Below are 17,371 nucleotides of genomic sequence, written 5' to 3'. Positions count from 1 at the left end.
GAGTCCAATATGAATGTTTCCCTGTATCAATTTCCAAAAATATAATACAAACTTTGAAGTAATTACTGGACTTAAGAGATTGGACTTTGTCCAGATATGATTGTGTATTTCCATGGGGAGGTTGGGTATTAGAACTACATAGTAGTGATTTCATAAAACAGTGGTTTTATAGAGAATGCTCACAAAAGAAGCTTCATTAATGACATTTTTGTCCTTGGAGACAGTCCAGTGTTTTATTTCCCTCCTCTCCCCCCCTTTTTTTTCCACTGAAGGGAGGATGGACGGCTCTTATGTGGGCGTGTTATAAAGGCCGTACTGAAGTGGTCGAGCTGCTGCTTTCTCATGGTGCCAATCCAAGTGTTACTGGTCTGGTAAGCATTAACAAAAAGTTTGTCTGTAATAGAAGTGGTAAGTTCTTTTAGGAAATACTTAATATTGGTTGTACTTTGGACTTCATATTGGATAAAATGATATAGATCTTACTAAAAATAATAATTCGGAATGTGATTTCAAAACACAAGGGAATTTTTTTATGAAGCCAAACTTTTTTTTCAATTTTTATCAACAAAAAAGCAACTTAAATGTTAGTTACAGCTATATAACATTTCAAAAGGAGATTTTGAAATCCTTATGTCATCTTTCCTGTGTTCTATGGGTATGCATTCTTAACCTAAGCTCTTTTAATGAAGAGAGACATTTACCAAATACTCATGCCAGTTTTCTGTACATTCTTACTGGTCATAATACATGCATTACTGCTTTGCATGAAGCTTGCTCTGACTGCAGATTAAGTAATCATTTTATTGATGGGGGGACTCCTTTCACAGTGCAAATGTATGTCAAATCATCATGTACACTTCAAATACCTTACAGTTTTATTTGTCAATTATGCCTTAATACAGCTGGGAAAAAATCAGTTTTATTCAGGTTGATAGAAGGATTATAAAGAAAGGTTTCACATTCTTCTTCTTAGTCTTACCTGTTGGCTAGATAATGACATTAAGTGTGTTGAATTTATAAAAATAAATATGTTCATAATATATATTTAAGGTTGAGTACATCTCAGTTCTCAGTTACATATTATGAGATTTATGTGTGTTTTTAATGATCTGTGACTTGACTTTAAAAAAAAATACTACCTTGTATTGCTCCCTGTGTTATTTACTCTTCTTAGCAACTGTGTGCTATAGATATCAACCTAAAAGACTTTTTCTTTCCCTCCCTCCCTGTCTACCTCCCCGCCCGTCTGACTGTCTCCCAGCAGTACAGTGTCTACCCAATCATTTGGGCAGCAGGCAGAGGCCATGCTGATATAGTGCAACTTTTACTGCAAAATGGTGCCAAGGTCAACTGCTCTGACAAGGTAGGTCAACAGGATCTTCCAGGTTCAGTTCATGTTGTGTCTACTCTGTGTGTCTGACTTACCAGGATTTTTATATGATCTCAAGAGGCTGCACTGATGTATCTTATGTTTATATTTCTTAATATATTTTATAAGGTCATACATCTCATAGATGGGTTCCCTATAGGTATTGAAAGTGTTAGTCACTCAGTTGTGTCTGATTCTTTGTGACTCCATGGACTGTAGCCTGCCAGGCTCCTCTGTCCATGAGATTCTCCAGACAAGAATACTGGAGTGGGTTGTCATTTCCTTCTCCAGGGGATCTTCCTGACCCAGGGATCGAACCTGGGTCTCCTGCATTGCAGGCAGATTCTTCACTGTCTGAGCCACCAGGGAAGCCTAAATTGGTACTCAGTATCTTTCCGTTGTCTTTTATATTACAGTCATCATTCTCAGGAAAGTAGAGTTGATTTCCTAGCTTCATTATTTGAAATTTTCTGTTGTAGCTCTTCTTTCTATCTTGGGTCCTATCTACCTTCTCTGTATTGTTGCCAGATTATCTTTTAAAAAATTTATTTAATTAATTAATTTATGACTGTATTGGGTCTTTTTTTTTTTTTTTGATGTTTGATCTTATTTATTTGTTACTCTTAGAACATCTCATTTTTGACTGGACTCAGACTTAGAAGTAAAAGCTCTCAGAGGGGACAGCCTCCATCTCTTGGCAATCTGTTCCTGCCATTTTTCTTTGGCCTCCTTCATTCTCTTGGGCAAAAGTTTAGCATATTCTACAGCCTCTTCTTTATCTTTCTTAGTACACTGTTTCTTCAGAGCAATACACCAGCATTTGTGCTGCAGAACTCGTGGAGTCACAAGACACTGAATCTTGGGTGCTTTAGTCCTAGGTTTCTTACCGTCTTTGTTTAGGGCCTTTCGCACAACATATTGGCGGACATCATCTTCTTTAGAGAGATTTAAAAGTTTGCAGATTCTGCTAGCTCTTTTGGGACCCAGGCCACGAGGCACTATAGTATCAGTGAGTCCAGGAATATCCTTCTCCCCTTTTTTCACGATGACCAAATTGAGAACACTCAGATTGGCATTCACAGTGCAACCCCGTACAGATTTGCGCTTTCTCTCTCCAGTCCTTCTTGGTCTGTAACAGGAATGCCCCTTACTCAGTAGCAGGCGAACTCGGCCATGGGTCAAGACACCCTGCTTCATGGGGAAACCCTGCTTATCATTCCCGCCACTGATTCGGACCACATAACCCTTCCATTCTTCACCCAGAGCATCAGCAGCAACTTCTGTGGTCATACGCTTCTCGTAGAAGGTACAAAGTTTTCGTTCATTGTCCACTTCAATGAGCTTCTGGCAGCCAGTGGCTGGGAAAGAGATGTTCAGCTTCATTCTGAAGCAGCTGACAGCCTCCGCGGCACCATGGAAAAGAGCTGTGCTGGGTCTTTACTGATGCTCGTGAGCTTTCTCTAGTTGTGGCGAGCGGGGACTACTCTATGTTGTGATGCGTGGACTTCTCATTGTGGTGGCTTCTCTTGTTGTAGAGCACGGACTCTAGAGCACAGGCTCAGTAGCTGTGGTGCACAGGTGTAGGTGCTCCACAGCATGTGGTATCTTCCTGGACCAGGGATCGAACCCATGTCTCCTGCACTGGCAGGTGGATTCTTCACCACTAAGTCATCAGGGAAACCCCAGATGATCTTTAAAATTTAAGTTTTGTTCTTTCTCTCTCATACTTAAAATCCTAAGGATGTCAGTCCCTGTTATGATGCATAAAGATAGTCTTTGCCTCCCTTTCTCCTGTGGTCTCTACCACAGACTACCTTTGCTTGGCTGTCGATGATGCAGGTTCCTGAGTTTTTCACAGTGTGGAGTGGCCTCTCCTCCTTCTCTTCTTCAACTTCTATTCATCCTTCACTCTCAGCTCATGTGCCATCAGTTCCAGAAAGCTCCCCAGGATTTTGTCCTATTCACTTTTTAAAATATCCTTAATACCCCAAATGGGGCTTCTCACATGGCAATAGTGGTAAAGAATCTGCGTGCTTGTATAGGAAACAAGAGATGCAGATTTGATCCCTAGGTTGGGGAGATCTCCTGGAGGAGGAGATTGCAACCTGCTTTAGTATTCTTGTCTGGAAAATTCTATGGACAGAAGGGCCTGGTGGGCTACAGTACATGGAGTCGGCAGAAGTTGAACATGACTGAGCACAGCCCACGTATTTGAGAAATGTTTAATTGTAATTTAATTTAATTCTTTCTTGCTTTGGGGGAGCTTTTCTAGCATCTTTGGTTTCAAAGCCCAGATTTTTCAATTTGACCCCAGTCTCTTCCCAGGCTCACTTCTTACCATCGCTCTCCAAATACACTGTACTTTTGGATGCAGAAGATGGTCTACCATTCTGTGAACTTTTATGAATTTCTGTGAAGTGTGTGTCTTTGTTTATTCTTTCCCCTCTGTTAAGAATGTTACTACCTCCTCTGCCTGATGAACTCCTGTTTATTTTCTCAAGGCTCAGTTGGAATGTTATCTTCTCTGTTAAGTCTCCTTAACTTACCCAGTCAACGTGGATGCCTCTTCTTCTGTACTGTCAGTATTCACTGTCCATATCTCCAGTAGCACACAGAAGTTCTCTTAGTCAAGGCTGTTATAAAAAGTAGGCATTCATTAAGCATTCATGTCAGTCTAAGTCTCCTGTGTAGTCAAATGTCACTGCAAGTGTTCCTGTGTCTCTTCATTGCCACATGAATCCCCCCAAAGGTAAAGCATTGCTTTTATGCATGATTTACATTCTCTGATGGCTTTTGAGTCATGTTGCAGCAGAACGTGCTTTTGAGTGCCGTTTCTCAGCTGACGTTTATTTTATCAGACATAGAGGTAAATCTAGGGTGGTGGTGAAGAGCACAGGCTGAAGCCAGGCTTGTTGGGTTCATGGATTTTGCTCCACCTCTTAGTAGCTTTGTGACATCGAGCCTGTAATTAGCTTCTCAGGGTCTTGTTTGCTCATCTGTTTAAAATGTGATATTGTGATTTGTACTTACTCTTGTGATGAGGATTACACGAGTTAACCTATGTCAACTAGTTAGAACCATATTTGGCACTTAGCTGTTACTATTTTTGACTATAGTCAAATTGTTTGACTTCATATGTCACAAGATATGGGAAGCAAAGAAAGTGTGTTGGAAATTAAAGGCTGTATGACTTTATGATGAAAAATTGTCAGTTATTATAAAACTTTAAGTTGGGTAAAACACATTTCATGCAGTGGTTAACCATCTATTTGGGAGAAATAAAATAAGAAAAATATGATTCACCTAGGCTTAAAATTATGATTGGTGTAAACTGTAATCTAAAATACTCAGTGTGATTTTTATCAAAATTCATGTTGAGAGCTTAGTTTCTTTTACTATATCTTCAATAATAATTTTAAATTTGTTATTTCTTTTAATAGTATGGAACCACCCCTTTGGTTTGGGCTGCACGAAAAGGTCATTTGGAATGTGTAAAACATTTATTGGCCATGGGAGCTGATGTTGATCAAGAAGGAGCTGTAAGTATCTTTTCTACTTAACTGCTGATAGTAGAGAGATATTTTTAGTTTTGAGAGAGAGAATATTTTTTTCCTTAGCATATGTCTAGAAAATTTTCCCTACAGTATCTAAATAATACTTAGAAAAACAAACATTTTTGATATTTTAAGCTGTAACTTGTTTTCCTTCTCTGATAGATTTTAAAATATCAGAAATCAGTGGTCAAAACCTAGACAGCTTAAGAATTGGTTCAGTATATCTTAGCGACTAAGAGTTATGGATTCATTATTGAGTCCCTGCTTGTACCTGGCCTCTGCCAAATGTGCTGGGGGTACTAGAGGAGACTATCACATCACTTTTCTCTTGAACTTCTATGAGTATAGTTAAAGGAGATGATGTTTATGCACAAGAAACAATACAGTCTTCTGTTAACATAATTATTAGATTATGTGAGGTGGATCATAAGGGATTCTGAGAAGAGTTGCTAGCAAACCTGTGGCTGCAGTGTAACAGGAGTGGGCTCTAAGTCATACTTGACTTCTTGGCATAATACCAACCAGCTCCTCCTATTTTCCATGGTGGCAAAGCTGCTAATTGCCGACCCTCAAGGGGCGTGGAATATGTTAGTGCTGTGTGGAGACAGAGCATGATTCTTACCCGACCCTGGAAGCCATACTGTTCACCTGCCTCTTTTCTGGCCAGTTTATCAAGTGGATAAGTGGCCTGTCTCTATGTTGACTGCTGAAGAATCTGAAAAGGCTATGTTATTTAATATTGAGAGTTATGGCTTAGTTCCAGGGGCTGATATAACAACCAAAATATTTCTATAAGGAAATTGCATGCTATCTCAAACTAGATAAAAGTCTCAAGAATAAATTTTAATATTTGTTTTGCAGTGAGTCAGATTGTTGTATTAGGTGATTTATTGTTAATAAATTAAATGTAAAGTTTTTAAAAGAACAACTAAAAATAAGACAGTTTTGAAAATGTGGTTTCTGGGTCACTATAAGAAAGAAGAATATATTATACTGTTATTGAAATATTCTGTACTTTTTAATTCATTGTTTCACTTACATTTTTCGTATAGATTTTATTATAGATTGTTACTTGTTTGAAGTCTGTTAACCTGACTTTGGATTACTTCATTTAGAATGTGTTTAATTTTGAATCATCCTGTCAGCTATTTTACCATTCAATACTTTTGTGAGAGGATTTGTTCATTGTGAATGAGTCCAAATTTAGGTTATCATTTAAAGATTTTAATGTCAGTCCTCCCGACTGAAGAGGACTAACACATCTTCAAGAATGGAAAATATGCTTCCTGACCACTTTTGGTATGATCACTTCTGATTATTTACGTTGGCATTTTATTATCAGAAATAATTATTAATTATAGGTCACCTATTTGAAAACATCAGTTTTTGACTAGGGCATAAATTGTCTGAAATGACTAATTTATTGGACTTTTTTGTTTGTTCTTTAGAATTCAATGACCGCACTTATTGTGGCAGTAAAAGGAGGCTACACACAGTCAGTGAAAGAAATTTTGAAGCGAAATCCAAATGTAAATTTAACAGATAAGGATGGAAATACAGCCTTGATGATTGCATCGAAGGAGGGACATACAGAAATTGTACAGGATCTCCTTGACGCTGGGACATATGTGAACATACCTGATAGGGTAGGTTGTCTATTTAGAACTTGTCTTCCAGTGGTGATGTTGATGGAAGGTACCTTAACTTCTCAACACCTTTCAAGATTCTTTCTGCATAACATATTTAAGATGTTTTATTTCTACCTTTAAAACTAATAAGTTAAAACATATTTAATCTTTGTGAAGGGTGTTCTTTTCAGTTTTTTTTTTTCTTTTCAGTTTTTAAAAAATAATATTGTTATTGATAATGTGATCTTAAAATCATCCTTACTGTAGGTCTTGTTCATAGTTGGTGTTCATTGTTCTAAGACTTCAGGTCCCACCCTTAAACTTAATAGAGTTTTCAAGTTTGTATCTCTTGCTCTGACCTCTTCTCAGAAGTATACACTTGCATGTCCGTTTCCACTTAAACTCTCCACGTGAGTGTCTAATGGTCCTCTTAATTTTCAGCAAAACAGATATTTTGTTTGTTTGATCCCAAACCTGCTTTCCCCTCAGACTTCTCCATCTCAGATGGTTCCACCATCTACCCTGTGTTAAAGACCCATACTGTACACATGACACTGTACACTGTCTTGAATTCCCAGTGACCAAAGTCACTCCCCAGTCACTTTCTGTTGCATCACTGTCTTTTATTTGCATTACATTTGTCTTGTTTTTTATTTTTGTTTATTGTATGTTGTCTGTGAGTCTCCTCTAGACTATACATTCTCCCAGAGCTGGGACCTTGTCTAATTTATTTCCTAGAGCCTAGAATAGTGCATGGTGCACAGTAAGCAATGGAATATATAGAACCTTGTGTTAATATCCTAGTTTGAACCCACATTAATGCTAATATTCTCAAAGTGTTTCTGCCATGGGTTTATACTTTTAATGTAGTAGTTAAGATATTACATCGTGGCTCAGTTTTCAAGGGCCTGCATCTTGAATTGTAGCCCACTGGGGCCCACTTAGGATTGAGATGAACCATAGCTCATGGAATGATCCAACTCAAACCCGTATAACTGATTTGTAATTTAGCAGTTAAAAAAAAAGGCCATTTACAGTATTTGAAGTAGGGAAAGATATAATTAATAATGATTATTTCTTGGTGAATATAATTTCAGGGCAGAGCTATCCTTATGAGGTAATGAACTTCATCTAAACCTTATATTGAGGAATGAGTCAGTCCTGGGCACTCTTGGCCTGTAATGCCAAGTAGAATATAGATTCTGTTCTGGGAACCAACCTTCTCCCTTAATTAAATGTGGTTATAAACCCACAGATGGCTCTAGCTTTGCAGCTTCCTTTAGAGTCAGTGGCTTTTGTCAGATAGCATGATTCCAAGGGATTTGTGTTATGTAATTTCCAAAGATTCATCTGGTTCATTGACAGTCATGGCGTCATTTTATTTAATTTACATTTGTAATGAGAGGGTGCCTTCAAAATAGAATGGCTTATTGTTGTGGGTGACTTACCTTTCTAAAATTTTGTCCTGGAATTTCAGATATAAATGTCCTCATTTTGATGTATAGTCTTCTCTCCCTTATTCTACAGGCTATTAATATCAGGTATTAATACTAGTTACCTAAGAACTTTGTTGTTTACAGAAAGTATCTGAGATACTTTTTTTCCCAAGACATTTCCAAAAAAATTTTATTGTATTAATATATGATTAATCTTAACTTAAAAACAGTATATTTTGTTTTCCTCATCAATTATCTATGGTTGGTTTTTTTTTTGTCTTTTTAGAGTGGAGATACTGTCTTAATTGGTGCTGTCAGAGGTGGTCATGTGGAAATTGTTCGAGCACTTCTCCAAAAATATGCTGATATCGACATTAGAGGACAGGTGTGTGTGATTACAGACTGTTATCTATGACTGTAATTGGTCGTATATGTTGGTTGATCATAATGTCATTCTTTGAGTTTTCCTATGAAGTTAAACTTATAAACACTAATATATTTAATGGATGCCTGTATTACTAAGTTTCACTGCCATTATTTTGAAATTTCTGTATTAATGTCAAGTTAGATAGAATTGAACCATAAAGAAGCTCATGTTTTTCAAGTACACCTCCCTTATTAATGTCTAAATATATTCAATCCTGAAATTAGTAGTTTATAATACTGAGAAATGGCAGCACTTTGAGTGTGTGTGACTTGTTTTCTTTAGTGTTCTCCCTCTGTTTGTCTTCTTCATCCGTGTATTGTTCTTCTATTCCTGTGTTTTTTTTAGTCTTTCATCTCCTTTCCCCCATTTGCTTGCCTTTCTCAGGACCACTTGGTAGCGCCTATGGACTTTGTTTAAGGCAGTCACAGCTCACAGAGCTATAAAGGTTATTCATTTTAGGTAAAAGCACTCCTAAAGTTGTAAATTTATTCAGTATGTCAGAAGCTTTAGATTAAAAAAGAAAAATCTGTTCTTTACAACCCATTTTGCTGTTGGACAGTCTGTATTTCTGCTCAGTTTTTTCCTTGTATACAAATCCATTTTTGAATCAAACTAATAAACATTATGCCAAATGCCATGAGAGTCTTTTAACATGGATCTCTTGCCTGTACGAAACATGTATTTTAATTCGGAAGGTTTTAGTTCATTTAGTTTATACTTAAACTTACATTTTTATCTGAACATAAAAAGTGATGCCCACTTTTGATATCAGATAGTGTATGGTTGTGGAGAAGGCAATGGCAGCAGCAGCAGTGTATGGTTGATTGCCTAGTGAAGATTCAAATATAAGAGTCTGGAGGTAGTGAAAGAGGGCATTAAGGAGAACTTTTGAGGGAAGGTAGAATTTGAACTAGTTTGAAAAATCGGTCGAGTTTGGATAAAGAAAGGCTGAGTAATTCAGGCAAGAATAGTAGAATAATGGGAAGAGAAAGTTCAGGAAAGTGGGAATGTGAAAGACTGTAGTCCTTAGCTAGTGAATAAATTAGGTTGTTAAGAAGGGTGGGATGGGAGATAGTAAAGTACAAAGGGATGTAGGACCAGAGAGGTTAGAGTGTCAAACTCGGAAGGTTCAGAAGCTAGTGTGCGGTTTTGAGAAGGGAACTGTGTTGAGAAAATCTTGGTGTAGCAAACAGTGTGATAGTGGCCAAAAAAAATCATATTTTCACTGAAAGTAGGTGCCTTGATCACCTATTTTGACTTTTATCTAACTCCTTTGTGTCTGTCAATTCTGTTTTCCAACATTTTAATCAGTTTTTGTTTTTCTTCTTTAGCTCTGCTTTCAAAATCCATTTGAATCTATTTTTGGTGTTTGAACTAGAGAGGATTTTAAAGGATCTGATGAAAATCAGTTTATGGGTATGGGTGGAGATTAAGAAAGCTGAGAATGACAGAAACAATTCAGCTTATGTTTATGTAGTACATTCTCATGCATTATCTTTTGAAAAGATTGGGCAGATGAAAAGCCACAAGCCAAGGTCAGAATATTTACGTGAGTTCTCAAAGGACACAGCTCAAGTCCTGAAGACCTCCAACTCAGTGTGGGGTGGGTCCTGAAACCTAATTGCATTCCAGAAGCGTAGTTGACCCTATCAGCTATGTGGGGTTGCTGCTTCCTAATCAAGAAGTGTTAAGTTTTCCTACACTTCTTTTGTAAAGAATTTCCCACAAGTAAATGCAAGGTACAATAAGGATTAATATTATTCTTTTTCTTTTTTTTTTTACATCTGCATGTTCAATTACATAGGTTCTTAGAATTTTGAAAAGTAGATGATTTGGCCACTGTACTGTTTTTTTATTTATTTATTTATTTTATTTTTTAACTTTACAATATTGTATTGGTTCTATTATGCTGCTGCTTGGTAAAATATATTAATGCTTTCTGACAGAAATGTTAATACTGATGAATTTTTAATATTCTGTCTTATATCAAGTGCTTGTTGATTTTTTAAATTAATACAGGACAATAAAACTGCTTTGTATTGGGCTGTTGAGAAAGGAAATGCAACAATGGTGAGAGACATCTTACAGTGCAATCCTGACACTGAAATATGCACGAAGGTATAAACGACATTTCCATCCTTTTAGCAATACCTAATGCTGAATGTTTGTAGTGCTTTTTTTTTTTTTTAAGTTTTTACAACTGTTTGATATTAGAATGACAGGGATTTTTCTGGTAGTGTTCTGTATTAAGTTGAGGAATAGCTTTATATCCTTTTAGGAGTTGTGTATTCACAGCAGAGTACACTGTGTAATTTGTTATTTTAATTAGATACTTTCAGAAAGTACAGTATCAGCTGTTCATAAACTGGGGCCAGATCATTTCCCCAGAATTATTTTATGCTCCTGTTGTTTGGAATGCCGAACATGTTTCTTTTTAAAAGATCAGTTTGTGTGGTTATTGGTTCCTCAAACCAACCACTTTAGTCTGTTTTACTCCATGTGAAAAGTATAAAACTGTGTAAGACCTCAGTGATTATATTTGGCCTTCTGTGTAGTAGTTGTTCTTGAGGAAAGTATATTTGAAATTCTGAAATGAAATGGCAGGAGTTCTTCCTGAATAAAACAGACTTATGGAAGCACCCATAATACAGCCCTGGTTCATCTACCAGAGATTTGGAGCAGTGTTATCTGAACCAGTGATGGTGGCTGCAGTGCCCTGGGATACCTTCTGGTTTGCAGGCTGTGGCTCCTTGGAATCTTTTTTCTTTTGGAACTGTGTGTCAGCTGCTCTGACCACATGTGGCTTCTGACCACATTTTGCTTTTTCCTAATTCAGTGCTAAACTGTGGTCTCTTCTTCTTTCTCTTAATTTGGTTTTGAATGCAATTAGATCATTCTTTAATAAGCAAGTAGTGGGTACATCCCTTGCTTGGCTGAGTAACATACAAGTACTTTGATACAAGTGGTTGGTTATGGAAGGAAAAGCACTTTCTTGTTAGTTTTTGCAACTGTGTTTTCTTGAGAACATTTTCAGTATAGACTGGGTGAATATTTGACTTCTTGACATGTGTTTATATGACTTTAAAGATTAAAGGTATTAATCTGGCAAACCTTTTTATCTGTACCGACAGGATGGCGAAACACCCCTTATAAAGGCTACCAAGATGAGAAACATAGAAGTGGTAGAGCTGCTGCTGGATAAAGGAGCCAAAGTGTCTGCTGTCGATAAGGTAGTAATAAAATATTCGTGCAGAGAGCATAGGGCAGTTGGTAAGACCAACCTGTATACCTGGTGGACTTAGGGGAGTCTCATGTTATTTTGTGGAAGGAGAGACTACTGACTGGGTATATCTGAGTGGGATTTGGATCCTGTGAGATCTTGGCTGTTCTGAGAGGTGCTGAGGAGTGGGCAGGCTCAGTTAAAGAAGTTGCTTCCTGTGTTCCCTCTGTGGCTCAGATCAGTTACGGGGAGCTGAGCTGCATTGAGCACCATGCAAGGATGATGTCATCAGGGTGGATCTTGTTGCAGAGAAACAAGAGGAAAGAATCAAGATAAGCCACAGGAAGAACGTGGCACATCATTTAATGTTCTAGAGCGACCAGAGTGGGCAGGAACTGAGAATTCCATTTGTTAGCTTTTGGATCATTGTCTTTAAAAGATGTTTGTAAAGTAAAAGATGGAGAATACTTTGCAGACTAAATTTCTTTTTTACATGATAGTTTTCATTAGTGCTGGATATGAAGAGTAAAGTGATGGGGATTCTAATAAGGGAATAAGGCAGGTTGATGTTTGAGAGAGGTGAAAGCTGAGGGAATGAAGAGGTGGTAAGTAGGCAGAGAACATGGATACAACAGAGAGGACTCCGAGGGAGAGAATGTAGAGAAAGACGATGATGGTGACCAAGGGCATGGGGAAAGACAAGTTCACTTGTGGTAGTGAAATACCACCATGGACTGAGATGCTGTGTAGACTGATGACGAGAGCACTGTGAAATAGAATATAAATTATAAATTAGTTGAGGAAGACGGTTGACATGGTGGACAGTTAGTATCTGAATGGTAGAGGGAAGTACCATTAACCTATGATGGAAGTGGATCCAGGGCCTGTGGGAAGCTGCAGGGGAAACCTGTTCCTTGTGCTCTTTCATTCTGGAGGCTCTGGGAGAAAGAATACCCAAGGAAAGCTAGGGAAGGAACTAGAGAAAGAAAATTGCAAGGAAGATAGAAATAAAAACTCATATGAAAAATACGGAGAGTTTGGGTATTCTGTTATTTTGTAGAAATATGAAAAATGTTATTCTGTATATATCCATGAGAAATGGGGAAGTTCAAGTGTCCCTTCACTGTTTACAGAAAGGAGACACCCCTCTGCACATTGCTATTCGTGGGAGGAGTCGGAAACTGGCAGAACTCCTTTTAAGAAACCCCAAAGATGGACGGTTACTGTATAGACCCAACAAAGCAGGCGAGACTCCCTACAATATTGACTGTAGCCATCAGAAAAGTATTTTAACTCAAATATTTGGAGCCAGTAAGTACTGGGTTTTGTATCTGCCTGAGGTTTTAAGAAATGAACGTCTATGAAAAAATTAAGAGAATGACAGCAGTTTTGTGTTTATCACTTAACCAGAGATTATAAAAGTTGAAAATGTTATTTGCTGTAGAAAAGTAACTTCTTCCTGTCTAGAGTTCCTTTGCATTATATTGGAGCATTCTAAATTAAGTACATTCAGAGTCAACAGTAGCTTTTAAAACCTTAAAAAATCTAGCCTACTTTTCTAAAAATATCTTCCCCCTGTTATTCTCTCAGGTAAACTTTGTTCTTTTATCAAACATGCTCTGTTTTCAGTGAGTGGCTCTCTACCTCTGCTTTTGTTGTGCCCGCTCCATTCCCAAGAATGTTCTTGTTAAAATCCTCTTTCTCCAAGGCTTGGGTCAACCGTCTCTTTCTCAGTGACGTTTTGACTGATCTGCCTAACCAGATAAAGGTTTTGCCTCATTGGAGTACTTAAGCACTGTGTTAATAATCCTTTTTAAATACCTATTACATATGGCCTTTATTTTGTTTCTTTTAGCATTTTCTCCCAGATTCCAAGTTATTCAGGGCAGGTATTCTTGCTTCCTATCTTGTATCCTCCGTAACACCTAGCATAATGCTTTGAATATTGTACTAAAGTAGTTTTTGCTTGTAGAGGATGCACATGAGAATCTAATCATTCACATGTGGTCTTTTGAAATATGGGGCAATTTTCTACTCAAATTAAGAAGAGACATGGTAGTCCTAGAAACCAACAGGAGAGAGTAGAATCCTGCCACCTTCCAGTTTTGCTGTTTACTTACATCTTGTTTTTAAGTATGATTCTATTGTATTGAGTTTTTTATTTTAAAATATTTTTTCTGATGATAATAATGCATACATTAAATTTTAAGGATGAAAACACAAATATAGTAGAAAAAAAGTGCAGTCTTCCCATTGTCCCTTATCTCCTAATTTGTCATTGTTTGGACAAATTGTAAATTCTTTACATTTCTAAAAATGTTTTATACTATGTATATAGCCTTAAAAAAAACTTGAGATACCGTATTATAAAAGTTTTAAATGATTGTTGCATAATGTTTCAGAGTTTTAATAGTATGTTCAGTTCTTTATTGATAAATATTTGGTTTGTTTTGCAATTGAAAGCTAGTGCTTCAGTGAACATATTTGTACAAATATCCATTAACTCTTTATTTTTAGGATTATTTTCTTGGAATAAACTTCCAGAAATAGAACTGGCAAGTCACTGGGTATTCAGTTTTGATAGACTTTCCAAAATGGTTGTAACAATCTCTTCTTCCTTAGGCCACGTTTGTGCAATTCCCTACAACCTTGCTAACTGGATATTTCCAGCTTTCTTATTGACCTTTGCTAATCAGATTGATAATAAAAAAATTTCATTTTAATTTCCATTGTAAAATTATTAGTGAGATTGAGATCTTTGAATAACATTTATAGCCTATTTGCATTTTTGCTATTTTCCTCTTTGTACCCTTTGTCATCTTTTTTTTTTTTAAGTATTTAATAAAATTGACTTTTGTGTTTTTAAGGATATTGATCCTGAATCCAGCTAAATATTGTATCTCTTTCCCCAGATTATTCTTTGTTTATGGTGATGGGAGTGTTTTTATTCCCCATTCGAAAGGTATATAAATCTGTAGTTTGTTGACCTTTTCTTGCAGCTCTGGCTTTAATATTATATTGAGAAGGAAAGCTCTTTTCCACACAAAGATTTTTAAAGGTTTTTCTCTTATATTTTCTTGTACTTTTATAGTTTTACTCTTTACGTTTAATTTTTTGTTTCAGAAACTTATTTTTGTTGAAGTATGCGATGTAGAGTTTTAATTTCATTAAAAAGAAGGAAAAAAAAAAGAATGGCTTACTTCTCCCAACGCCACCTACTAATTCATCCTTTCCCCACTGATTAGACATGCCACTTACATTAATATCCTGTGTGAGTTCTGTGGTATTGTAATTATTGTAGTTTTAGAATGTATTTTGATTCTTCTCGAAAGAGAGCTAATTGTTGGTAGCCTTTAAATTTTTTTCATAGCTATTCTTGCTTTTTAATTTTTTAGAATATTCTCATTGATTTTTATTGAGATTGCCTTAAAGTGATAGATTAATTTGGGGAGAATTGCTATTTTCTTAGTCATTGACCCTTTCTGCTTGGAACCATAGAATATTTTTTTTCTGCTTATCTCTTGTGTTTTTAACTAACATGTTATAGCCTTATTTTTATTTTTACTGTACATATTAAATTGATTCCTATGGACTAGTTTCTGTTTTAATCTTTTTATTGATTTTATAATATACTTTAGTATATAATATACTTTAGTATATTTTATAATATACTTTAGTATCCTTGAAGTTGGACTTTGTCTTATAATTGGTAGGTGAGAAAGCATTGTGTCATAATTTGGCAACATTTCTTCTTCTCTCAGTTGAACATAATAATGATGCCTCTTGTAATTAGTAGGTATCTTAAGTTCTGTGAAATATGGTATTAACTTATTAACCTTTGAACCTATTTTTACACAGGTCTAACCCTGGTGGCTTAGATGTTAAAGAATCTGCCTGCAATTCAGGAGACTGGGGTTCAATCCCTGGATCAGGAAGATCCCCTGGAGAAGGGAATGGCAACCCACTCCATATTCTTGCTTGGAGAATCCCATGGACAGAGGAGCCTGATGGGCTACAGTCCATAGGGTTGCAGAAAATCAGACACGACTGAGCAACTAACACTTTCAACCTATTTTTTCCTTTAATTGAGTAAACAATTAATACTTGAGAATTGATGCTCCTTTATAATAATAATGTCTCTTTTTAATGTTAGGGTATCATGTGTTTATAATTATAGGACACTTGTCTCCTACCGAGACAGATGGTGACATGCTTGGTTACGATCTGTACAGCAGTGCCCTGGCAGATATTCTCAGTGAGCCTACCATGCAGCCGCCCATTTGTGTGGGCCTGTATGCACAGTGGGGAAGTGGTAAATCCTTCTTACTCAAGAAACTAGAAGGTAAAGGGCTTGTTTATAAAGTGTCTGTGTATATAACAAGGTTTTCTCTTGTGTGTTTCTTAAGTAAAAGTAGAGTTTTATGTACGGGTATGTGGTTGATCCTCCACCCAATCATTTGAGTTCTCTTTCTAAAACAAACATCCCACTGCATTAGAACCCCTCTGTAGCAGATTTCCTGCCTGCACTGTTTATAGATATCTTAAACCTATAGGTATCTTAAACCAGGGCCCTTTGCAGACATGTCAGCTCGTGTGCTCCCACCTGCCAGCACTACCTCTTGTGCATGCTCAGCGCTGTAGTTACAGATGGCTGCTCTGGTAGGTGCAGACCAGACACTTGAGTGGCTCCTCTGTAGGAGCTTCCTAGACATCTCCCCCCACCTCTGACCTGAGACCCCACTCCTTTTGCTTGGCAAAATCTTACTCGTTTCTTCAAGGACAGGTTTCAATATTGCCTGTAAATTTTTTTTTTAACTAAGTTTTGCAATAGGAATGAATGACTTGTCCCAGGCTCATTTGGGCTCACCTTAAAGAGCAGTGATCCTCAAATGGCACTGGGGGTAGAAGCGGTGAGGAGGCGCAGAGAAGTGGAGATGCTGTGTTTTCTGAAGACACATAGCAAAGTAATAATTTTTAGTTTTATATATGGAAACAATACTTTGTTGGTTGCATAATACAAATCTCAAAATATCAACAAAACCTTGACAGATGGGAATATATGAGAGAGGATTTTATGCCTTTTCAGTAGGAAGCAAGAGAGTGGGTAGGGCAAGGGTCAAGGGTAAATGTGCCCCTAAGGAATGAGATACTTAGCAAAGTGAACATTGGTTAGCATGGTTAAGTAGCAACATTCTAGCTAGGTAAATGTTTATAGTGAAAATGTGAAATTTTCAAATGTTTTATTTCTTAAATAATGTTTTCTTATTAATTTCTCTTTCAGATGAAATGAAAACTTTTGCAGGACAACAGATTGAACCTCTGTTTCAGTTTTCATGGCTTGTGGTGTTTCTGACCCTGCTCCTTTGTGGAGGGCTTGGTTTATTGTTTGCTTTTACAGTAGACCTAAATCTTGGAATTGCAGTGTCATTGAGCTTCTTGGCTGTCTTGTATATATTTTTTAGTAAGTCTTTGCCTTTTATCCTTTTCAAAAATGTAGAGAATGTCAGAACTCATTGTTTTATTTAAAATTGTATCTGTGTCTGTCTTCTGAAGTCTCTAGGTGGTTTTCCTATTTAGGTGAGAATATTGATTTTTTGCTAGTTTGTAAGTTGGCTCAGAGGAGCATTGTCCCCAGCCTGCCTAGCAAAACTTTAAAAGCTAGTGCACTACTTGTTAATATTGAAGCAGAACTTTAAATTACTTTCCCTTTTTTATGTTAATGATTTATATTTGAATC

General features: G+C 36.8%; 1 protein-coding gene and 1 pseudogene across 1 annotated transcript in view; one reads left to right on the top strand and one right to left on the bottom strand.

Annotated features, from left to right (window-relative positions):
* Positions 1 to 17,371, top strand: part of KIDINS220 (kinase D-interacting substrate, 220kDa) — a 93,273-nt gene that overhangs the window by 19,510 nt on the left and 56,392 nt on the right. The window contains 10 exon segments of the mRNA XM_010852041.1: positions 273 to 371; positions 1,262 to 1,363; positions 4,810 to 4,908; positions 6,372 to 6,569; positions 8,274 to 8,372; positions 10,434 to 10,532; positions 11,546 to 11,644; positions 12,768 to 12,945; positions 15,812 to 15,976; positions 16,916 to 17,095. Coding sequence (XP_010850343.1) covers positions 273 to 371; positions 1,262 to 1,363; positions 4,810 to 4,908; positions 6,372 to 6,569; positions 8,274 to 8,372; positions 10,434 to 10,532; positions 11,546 to 11,644; positions 12,768 to 12,945; positions 15,812 to 15,976; positions 16,916 to 17,095 — 1,318 coding nt within the window.
* Positions 1,981 to 2,900, bottom strand: LOC104997341 (annotated as a pseudogene).

The sequence above is a fragment of the Bison bison genome, unplaced genomic scaffold, assembly GCF_000754665.1.
Source record: "Bison bison bison isolate TAMUID 2011002044 unplaced genomic scaffold, Bison_UMD1.0 scf7180017864307, whole genome shotgun sequence".
In the NCBI taxonomy this organism is placed as follows: Eukaryota; Metazoa; Chordata; class Mammalia; order Artiodactyla; family Bovidae; genus Bison; species Bison bison.
Note: the sequence above shows the minus strand (reverse complement) of the source record. Positions and strands in the feature narration are given on the sequence as shown.